The sequence below is a fragment of the Durio zibethinus genome, unplaced genomic scaffold (genome assembly GCF_047325235.1).
Source record: "Durio zibethinus cultivar Kanyao isolate XHJ-2024 unplaced genomic scaffold, ASM4732523v1 HiC_scaffold_99, whole genome shotgun sequence".
Classification (NCBI taxonomy): Eukaryota; Viridiplantae; Streptophyta; class Magnoliopsida; order Malvales; family Malvaceae; genus Durio; species Durio zibethinus.
The window spans coordinates 2,501-13,294 of NW_028322722.1; the positions used below are offsets into that span (position 1 = coordinate 2,501).

General features: G+C 34.4%; 1 protein-coding gene across 1 annotated transcript; it reads right to left on the reverse strand.

The window, feature by feature from the left end:
• Positions 1–6,161: 6,161 nt before the first annotated feature.
• On the reverse strand, positions 6,162–9,667 carry LOC149509881 (cytochrome b6). The gene is made up of 2 exons (XM_089757647.1): positions 9,266–9,667; positions 6,162–8,441 (listed from the first exon to the last, which is right to left on the reverse strand). Exons 1-2 carry the CDS (start codon positions 9,269–9,271, stop codon positions 7,800–7,802), a joined length of 648 nt encoding a protein of 215 aa, XP_089613773.1. The 5' UTR covers positions 9,272–9,667; the 3' UTR covers positions 6,162–7,799.
• Between the last annotated feature and the right edge of the window lie 1,127 nt (positions 9,668–10,794).

Sequence of the window (10,794 nt, forward strand, 5' to 3'; positions counted from 1 at the left end):
CCATTTTAAATTTGGTTTATTCTGCAGCAGCAAATGCTAGTCACAATAGGGGTTTCGATGAAGCGAGTTTAGTCATTAGTCAAGCCGCAGTAAATGAGGGAACTACTCTGAAAAGACTAAAACCTCGAGCTAGAGGACGGAGTTATCTGATAAAAAGACCCACTTGTCATATAACTATCGTATTGAAATATATTGAATATCAACCAATTGCCAGATTTATGCTATGCTCAAAAAAACCCGTAGGGATAAAAGGGATAAATAAGAACACAAATATGACATATCCTAATACATATAGTACATATAGCAGTGGAGGATTATGGGACAAAAAATAAATCCACTTGGTTTCAGACTTGGTACAACCCAAAGTCATCATTCTCTTTGGTTTGCACAACCTAAAAATTATTCCGAGGGTCTACAAGAAGATAAAAAAATAAGAGACTATATCAAGAATTATGTACAAAAAAATATGAGAATATCTTCCGGTGTCGAGGGAATTGCACGTATAGAGATTCAAAAAGGAATTGATCTAATTCGGGTCATAATCTATATGGGATTTCCTAAATATTAATTGAAGATAGGCCGCGAAAACTCAAAGAACTACAGATGAATGTGCAAAAAGAACTTAATTGTATGAACCGAAAACTCAAGATTGCTATTACAAGAATTGCAAATCCTTACGGGCACCCTAATATTCTTGCCGAATTTATAGCCGGACAATTAAAGAATCGAGTTTCATTTCGAAAAGCAATGAAAAAGGCTATTGAATTAACTGAGCAAGCAGATACAAAAGGAATTCAAATACAAATTGCAGGGCGTATCGACGGAAAAGAAATTGCGCGTGTCGAATGGATCCGGGAAGGTAGGGTTCCTCTACAAACGATTGGAGCGAAAATTGAGTATTGCTCCTATAGAGTTCGAACTATCTATGGGGTATTAGGAATCAAAATTTGGATATTTATAGATATTTATAGATGAAGAATAATAAGAATAAGACTCTACTTGTCTTTACGTTCTATTCTGCGATAGAACAAAAAATGACAAATTCTTTCATTTTTTTATGTTCAATAAAAAAATGAGCAGTTCTAAATTCTATATTCTATAAGGTTAAATAAAAATTTGATTGATCATTTGATATAATTGCTATGCTTAGTGTGCGACTCGTTGGGTTTTTAGGCTTAGGATTCAAAAAAAAAAAATGGGCGAACCACAGTATAAGTTAATAACTATAGCACTAATAACCAACTCATCGCTTCGGATTATCTGGATCCAAAGAATCAGTCAAGATATGATATATTGGTCATATCATTATAGCAACTGAAATCTTTTTTTTTGCATTAAGTTAAGTAAAAAAAAACCAATCTGATTATGAATATATCTAAATTGTGAAGCAAAATAAAAAAGTATGTGGATAAATAGAAGGATGAGAGAAAGAGAGAAAAAGAAATAGAAATGAAATGATATATGATTCCAATATGTAAGGTCTACGAAGCATCTCATAAAGAGCAATGTAATAGAGCATCAATAGAGATTCATCAATAATTAGATGAATATCTGTTCATCGAAGAAAAAATCAAGAGCCTTAAGTCAATAAAGACTGAGAAGGTTGACTAAAGAACAAATTAACAAATTTTTTTATTAAATATTATTTATTAAATATTAAATTTTTATTTTTATTAAATATTAAATTTTTATTAAATATTAAATTAAGGCTCCATTGGAGAATTCAGACCTAAGCATTAATCGAGAAGCGATGGGGACGACGGAACCCGTGAATGCAGAGGATTCTATTGAAAACGAATCCTAATGATTTATCGGGTAGGATGGCGGAACAAACCAGAGACCACTTCATTTCTTTTTATTCTGTTCTGATTCTGAGAGGTCATGAGTTAACCCGACAACTGAAATAGATATTGAAAGAGTAAATATTCGCCCGCGAAAATTTTATTTTCATTTTAAAAATTTTATTTTCATTTTTTTTTTTTATTTTCATTTTAAAAATTTTATTTTCATTTTATTTGATTGTTAAATTTTTGTCGATCCGAGATGAATATGATAAAAAAAGACAAAACAAAATAAAGATTCGTTATAACATTATAACAAAAACAAGATAAGACATTATCTATAAATAGAATCCATGTTTAATTACTTATATATATATCCAATATATATCCAAACAAGATATACAAATTTATAATAGATCAGATAAAATCTCAAATAGATCAGATAAAATCTCAAAGCAAAGAATCCCAGGATTCAATCTATTATTCAGTAACTACCTATATATCTTAAGAATAAAATAAAATATTTTTTAGTCATTTTTTTCGCGAGGAGCTGGATGAGAAGAAACTCTCATGTCCAGTTCTGTAGTAGAGATGGAATTAATAAACAACCATCAACTATAACCCAAAAAGAACCAGATTTCGTAACCAACATAGAGGAAGAATGAAAGGAATATCTTATCGAGGTAATCGCATTTGTTTCGGTAGATATGCTCTTCAAGCACTTGAACCCGCTTGGATTACATCTAGACAAATAGAAGCGGGGCGCCGCGCAATGACACGAAATGTACGCCGTGGTGGAAAAATATGGGTACGTATATTTCCAGACAAACCAGTTACGGTAAGATCTACAGAAACACGTATGGGTTCGGGGAAAGGGATCTCCCGAGTATTGGGTAGCTGTCGTTAAACCGGGCAGAATACTTTATGAAATGAGCGGAGTAGCCGAAAATATAGCAAGAAAGGCTATTTCAATAGCGGCGTCCAAAATGCCTATAAAAACTCAATTCATTATTTCAGGATAGGAATATAGAACCAAAGGAAAGAAGTCTTGGGAATAAAAAAAACAATTGCGGGTTTCCTTTTTTTTTTTTTTTTGACAAACAATATTTCTTTTTTTCTTCGTCCTTTGTTCCATTGAAAGAAGAGATTAAAAAAAATGATTCAACCTCAGACCCATTTGAATGTAGCAGATAACAGCGGGGCCCGAGAATTAATGTGTATTCGAGTCATAGGAGCTAGTAATCGCCGATATGCTCATATTGGTGACGTTATTGTTGCTGTGATCAAGAAAGCAGTACCAAAGGCACCTCTAGAAAGATCAGAAGTGATCAGAGCTGTAATTGTACGTACTTGTAAAGAACTCAAACGCGACAACGGTATGATAATACGATATGATGACAATGCTGCAGTTGTCATTGATCAAAAAGGAAATCCAAAAGGAACTCGAATTTTTGGTGCGATCGCCGGGGAATTGAGACAGTTAAATTTCACTAAAATAGTTTCATTAGCTCCTGAGGTATTATAAGACGAGACCTCAATTCAATATAGTTATAGTATTTAAATTAGAGTATTTAAATGACATAGATTAATTAGTAGATTGTGTCTCACGTATATACCTTTACTAAGTAAAAAAAAAAAAAGAACATGTTGGTTATATCAAAATTCGGGAGCAACAATAATTTTAGTTTACCATGGGTAAGGACACTATTGCTGACATAATAACTTCTATACGAAATGCTGACATGAATAGAAAAGGAACGATTCGAATAGGATCTACTAACATCACTGAAAACATTGTTAAAATACTTTTACGAGAAGGTTTTATCGATAACATAAGGAAACATCGGGAAAGAAACAAATATTTTTTGGTTTTAACCCTACGGCATAGAAGGAATAGGAAAGGACCATATAGAACTATTTTAAATTTACGACGGATCAGTCGACCCGGTCTACGAATCTATTCTAACTATCAACAAATTCCTAGAATTTTAGGCGGGATGGGGATTGTAATTCTTTCTACTTCTCGGGGTATAATGACAGACCGGGAGGCTCGACTAGAAGGAATCGGCGGAGAAATTTTGTGTTATATATGGTAATCTGTCTAACATCCGAATTGTATCCGAATCCGAAACTTTCCATTTGTGAAAAAAAAAAGCACGGGTTGTCTAATAGAACTCCTCCTGCCCTACAGTAGTTGATACGTCAAGGAAGTTTTACCTGGAATAAAAGAACAAAAATGGATTCATGGAGGTTTAATTAGTGAATCACGTCCACTCCAGATTCCTTTAGATAATGAAGATCTGATTCTAGGTTATGTTTCAGGAAGGGTCCGATCGAGTTTTATACGTATACCACCGTGGGATAGAGTCAACAAAAGTGAAGTAAGTGCTTATGATTCAACCAGGGGGCGTATAATTTATAGACTCCGCAACAAGGATTCGAACGATTAGGTAGTTTTTTCAACTTCAAGATTCCTTTCAGGGGGATCCAATTCAAGGTTCAAAAATTTCAAGAAACTTATTTTCTTCCAATAAGTAGATTCGGAAAAATTTAAGGAATAACAACTATGAAAATAAGGGCTTCCGTTCGTAAAATTTGTGAAAAATGTCGACTAATCCGTAGGAGGGGACGAATTGTCGTAATTTGTTCCAACCCGAGACATAAACAGAGACAAGGATAATCTTTCTATTCTAAAAAGAACTCCTTAAAGTTAAAGAAAAGAAACTAATCTTAAAGAAAGCGATGAACAAATAAAAATAGAAGATCTGTTTTGACATGAAATGGATATATCCATATATCTCTGACTTATCCTTATGAAATGATAAAATATGGCAAAACCTATACCAAAAGTTGGTTCACGTAGGAATGGGCGCAGTAGTGCACGGAAAAGTGCACGTAGAATACCAAAAGGAGTTATTCATGTTCAAGCAAGTTTCAACAATACCATTGTTACTATTACAGATGTACGGGGTCAGGTAATTTCTTCTTCCTCCGCCGGTACTTGTGGATTCAAGGGTCCAAGAAGAGGGACTCCTTTTGCTGCTCAAACCGCAGCGAGAAATGCTATTCGAGCAGTAGTAGACCAAGGTATGCGACGAGTGGAAGTTCTGATAAAAGGTCCTGGTCTCGGAAGAGATGGAGCATTACGAGCTATTCGTAGAAGTGGTATACTATTAAGTTTCGTACGGGATGTAACCCCTATGCCACATAATGGCTGTAGACCTCCTAAAAAAAAACGTGTGTAGAAATAAACACTAAAGAGATTTCAAGAGAAATAAATGATTCAATGATCTGATCAAATAAAATAATATTACTATGGTTCGAGAGAAAGTAAAAGTCTCTACTCGGACACTGCAGTGGAAGTGTGTTGAATCAAGAACAGATAGTAAGCGTCTTTATTATGGACGCTTTATTCTGTCTCCACTTATGAAAGGCCAAGCCGACACAATAGGCATTGCGATGCGAAGAGCTTTGCTTGGAGAAATAGAAGGAACATGTATTACACGTGCAAAATCTGAGAAAATACCACACGAATATTCTACCATAGTAGGTATTCAAGAATCAGTACATGAAATTTTAATGAATTTAAAAGCAATTGTATTGAGAAGTAATTTGTATGGAACTCGTAACGCCTTTATTTGTGCCAAGGGTCCCGGATATGTAACTGCTCAAGACATCATCTTACCGCCTTCTGTGGAAATCGTTGATAATACACAGCATATAGCTAGCCTAACCGAACCAATTGATTTGTGTATTGGATTACAAATCGAGAGAAATAGAGGATACGGTATAAAAACGCCAAAGAACTTTCACGACGGAAGTTATCCTATAGATGCTGTATTCATGCCTGTTCGAAATGCGAATCATAGTATTCATTGTTATGGGAATGATAATGAAAAACAGGAGATACTTTTTCTAGAAATATGGACAAATGGAAGTTTAACTCCTAAAGAAGCACTTCATGAAGCCTCTCGGAATTTGATTGATTTATTTATTCCCTTTCTAGATGCGGAAGAAGAAAACTTACATTTAGAAAACAATCAACACAACGTTACTTTACCTTTTTTTCCTTTTCATGATAGATTAGCTAAACTAAGAAAAAAGAAAAAAGAAATAGCATTGAAATATATTTTTATTGACCAATCAGAATTGCCTCCCAGGATCTATAATTGTCTCAAAAAGTCCAATATACATACATTATTGGACCTTTTGAATAACAGTCAAGAAGACCTTATGAAAATTGAACACTTTCGCATAGAAGATGTAAAACAAATATTGGGCATTCTAGAAAAGAAGTAGAAAAGCATTGCGAAATTGATTTACCAAAATTTTAAATCCATTGGATTTAGGATTTATTTCATTTTTTTTTTTTTTACTTTAGAAAATTAGAAAAAAAAAAAAAAAAACGAAAATGGATTTTGAACCTTCAGCACAATCCATATATTGGGACCAGAATTGAATAAATGTATCTAGGGAGAATTCACTTTGACTTTGAAGTGACTACTCCCTAGATACGCACATCATGATATTTTATTTTAAAATTGATTCAATTTAAAAAAGACCTAAAGTTAGGGATTTATCAATCGGTAATGTTGCTCCAATACCCAACCAAAGGGCCACCGCAGTACCAATCAAAAAAACGGTTGTCGCTACTGGACGACGAAATGGATTTTGGAATTTATTAACATTTTCCAAAAAAGGTACTGTTAATAATCCCGCAGGTACTGAAACCATTAAAAGAACACCCAATAACTTGTTAGGTACTGTACGAAGTATTTGAAATACAGGAAAGAAATACCATTCAGGTAATATTTCCAAAGGAGTTGCAAATGGATCCGCGGGTTCACCAATCATTGAAGGTTCTAGAACCGCTAAGCCTACGTTACAAGCAATAGTACCGAGAATTACTACTGGAAAAATATATAAAAGATCATTGGGCCATGCGGGTTCCCCATAATAATTATGACCCATACCTTTAGCTAATTTAGCTCTTAATACAGGATCGTTCAAGTCAGGTTTTTTTGTTATTAGGATAGGTGAATTTTTCTAGATCCATCCCCCGAAGGAACCGGACATGATAATTTTTCATCATCCGGCTCAAGCAAAAATCAATCGAATCAAATGGATACAAACGGATACATATAAAATGAATCTATATGTTATCCACACATATATGAATGATTTCATATGTAAGAAAAAAGTTACCTGATTCCATTTTACGAAGTTGCAACTATACATTCCAAGGAATGCCATTTTTACAGGTAAATGCTCAATACCCAAGTAGGCGTACAAAGTTGATCGTGATCAAGTGCTTTCTGGGTCGTCTTAGGCCTTGCGATTCACCTTTATCCCAAAAATATATCGAGATTTTTTACATACAAAGGATTTACTTGTTACTAATATAGTCTAGCCTTTGCTCTTCTTTAGATCCCTTGTTTCACTCCGATAGTATAATAATAATAAATCGGGTCGATGCAGAAGAAATGAATGTATTTTCATACTATTAAGATAAGAAAGTAAAAAAAAAATAAAAATAAATAAATAAAATCTAATTTGCATTATGCCAAATCACTTATTCTACTGGATCTTACGGAGCCCTGTTCATACACGACATCGTCAGGTCTGATCATAGAAAAGATTCTCTTCAAGCGAACCAGCCTATCCTTTGTATGGGGCTTACACGGTGGTTGGAACAAAGACACATTTGGTTGTGAATTCCAATGTAGCAGATAAAGGCATATTTCTGCATGGCCCAATCAATAGTTCAAGTCACACACTCCCATAATCCATTTTCTCTTCGGGGAATTCCCTTCAACTATTCATGTCATATCAAATAAATAATAGAATATTGTGGAGTTGAAAGGAAATATCCAAATACATGTCTTATTTTTTTTTTTTTTTCAACAATCCATATTTGTAGCAATGAAATACTATTGTTCCTCCCCCAAGTAATAAGATAAATGATTGGCAAGTAATAAGATAAATGATTGGTTACAATATAGCTATGGTCTATATTCTCTATAAAGGACCAGAAATGCCTTGCTTACGTATCATTAGGAAATGCATTAACATAAATACAGCAGTAAGAAGGGGTAATACAAAAGTGTGTAAACTATAAAAACGGGTCAAAGTGGATTGTCCCACACTAGCACTTCCACGCAATAACTCTACCAAAGGCGATCCTATTACCGGAATAGCTTCCGGAACGCCTGTTACGATTTTGACTGCCCAATAACCAATTTGGTCCCAAGGTAAGGAATAACCTGTTACACCAAAAGATGCAGTCAACACAGCCAGAACCACGCCTGTAACCCAAGTCAATTCGCGAGGTTTTTTAAAACCACCAGTGAGATAGACACGAAATACGTGCAGGATCATCATTAAGACCATCATACTTGCCGACCATCGATGAACTGATCGGATTAACCAACCAAAGTTAGCTTCAGTCATTATGTATTGAACAGAAGTAAAAGCCTCAGTAACGGTTGGACGATAGTAAAAAGTCATAGCAAATCCTGTAGCTACTTGTACCAAAAAACAAGTAAGCGTAATTCCTCCTAGACAATAAAATATGTTAACATGAGGAGGAACATATTTACTAGTTATATCATCTGCAATCGCCTGAATCTCGAGGCGTTCTTCGAACCAATCATAGACTTTATTGAGATAGGTAAACCAAGAGGACTCCCCCCCTGAGAACCGTATATGAGAATTTCATCTCGTACAGCTCAAACAAAAACACCCAAATAATAGCTGAAACGGATATGGAATAGAAAGTTTGAAACTTCTTAATCTTTTCATTCAATTTTATCTGAAGACACAAAAGAGTAAAAATCCGAAAGCTCTTTTTTGTAGTTGTAATTATAATGCCAAAAAATCAAGTCGGCGCATTCGTCTTTATGTTGATCAGGCCTCTTGAATCTTCTATTTACCTACTTATTTCTTTTCTTTTTCTTTGCTTTGATTTGTTATTTATATGGAATGTGGCTTTATTCTTGTTTTCTTTATTTTTAATAGGAATTCTCTTGTTAAGACCCTATGAATCAATTGAAACTTCAGATTCATACCAGAACCGCGATGATTCAATAAAACCTTCAAACTAAGTCCAAAGATTCTTTGAGTAAGAATTATTGGATCATCACTTATTCAATGAATAGAATAGATATAATAAATAAAAATACAAAGAAAAGAAAGGTTTGTCCTTTGATCAAAATAAGCATAAACTAAATGAGAGTTTGAAAGAAGAAAAAATTTCTCGATTTATAAATAAAAAACCTCTTTCTTTGAAAATTTTTTTTTTTTTTGAGTCCGGCCGCGAGGTTTGAATATTAAGTATGAATCATAGTTCGAATACTTCGTGATCCATTTCATATATTCCGTGCTCCAGATACTAGAATGGCTATCCGACGGGATAAAACTATCTCGATCAAGAGGACAGACCCATTTTCTGTACTATCAATAGGATCAATTATAACAAGTCACACACTCATATTCCGGAAATACAGAAACAAAAAAAATTTCGCGGTCGAACTACCAAAATAGAATGGGCTAAAAAAAATCCGAGAACTAAAAGTTTCACTTTTTGTATTGAAAAGCGAGGCTTCGTGGTTCTTGTGAATCTAATTCAGCGAAATTCCATCCAGTAAAACGGAAGAATTATAAATCTCCAAAATAATAGATAAGAATATCGAAAATAAAGCCATTGCGACACCCATCAAAGGAGTCGTTCCCCATCCAGGAGCTACTTTACCATATTCCGAATTCAATGGTTTCAAAAAATCCCCTACAACAGTTCGTCTTGGACCAGATCTAGAACTACCCTCAACGGTTTGTGTAGCCATAAATCTTATTTTGTATTCAGTGAGATCTGTTGACTTTGTATATCATTCCGCTGTAAATAAACGATCTTATCATAGATCCATTGTGATCTTGAAATTATATTTATATTTATATTATTTATATTTATATTTATATATATTATTTATATAATTATATAATAATGGAAACAGCAACTTTAGTCGCCATCTCTATATCTGGTTTACTTGTAAGTTTTACTGGGTACGCCTTATATACTGCCTTTGGGCAACCCTCTCAACAATTAAGGGATCCATTCGAGGAACACGGGGACTAATTGAAGTAATGAGCCTCCCAATATAATATTGGGAGGCTCATTACTTCAATTGAGATAATGAAAAATCATTTCATTTTTTTAGTTGGAACTTTAGGCGGTTCTCGAAAAAAGATAGCGAAAAAAATTATCCCTAGAGTAGATACTAAGAGGAATGTATAAACCAATGCTTCCATAAATTCGATCGTGGTTTACAATTATAGCTTCCGTACCTATTTATTTAGAATCATCTCCCGAATAAAATAACGAAAGAACAAGAATCAAAGAAAAGGCAGCGATTTTAATCAAGATTTTTACAGCAGCCTATGTCAAATCACAAACAGAAAATAGAAGCGAAAAATAACAAAGCAATCTTGCATCAGACTACTTGTCTTCTTGTAGTTGGATCTCCAAGTTTTTGGAATGCTCCAAATTCCACTTGAGCATCCAAATCTGGATCAATACCGGCAAAAACATCTCTGAACAGGGTTCTAGCACCATGCCAAATGTGTCCGAAGAAGAAAAGCAAAGCAAACGAAGCATGCCCAAAAGTAAACCAACCCCTTGGACTGCTACGAAAAACACCATCGGATTTCAAAGTAGCACGATCTAATTCAAAAATTTCACCCAATTGAGCACGTCTAGCATATTTTTTCACAGTAGCAGGATCACTATAACTCACTCCATTGAGTTCGCCACCATAGAACTCAACAGTTACACCTACTTGTTCGACACTATACTTCGATTCTGCCCTTCTAAAAGGAACATCCGCTCTAACAATTCCGTCTCCGTCTACCAAAACAACCGGAAATGTTTCAAAAAAAGTAGGCATACGACGTACAAAAAGTTCACGCCCTTCTTTATCTCTAAAGATAGGGTGTCCTAACCACCCAACGGCTATTCCAT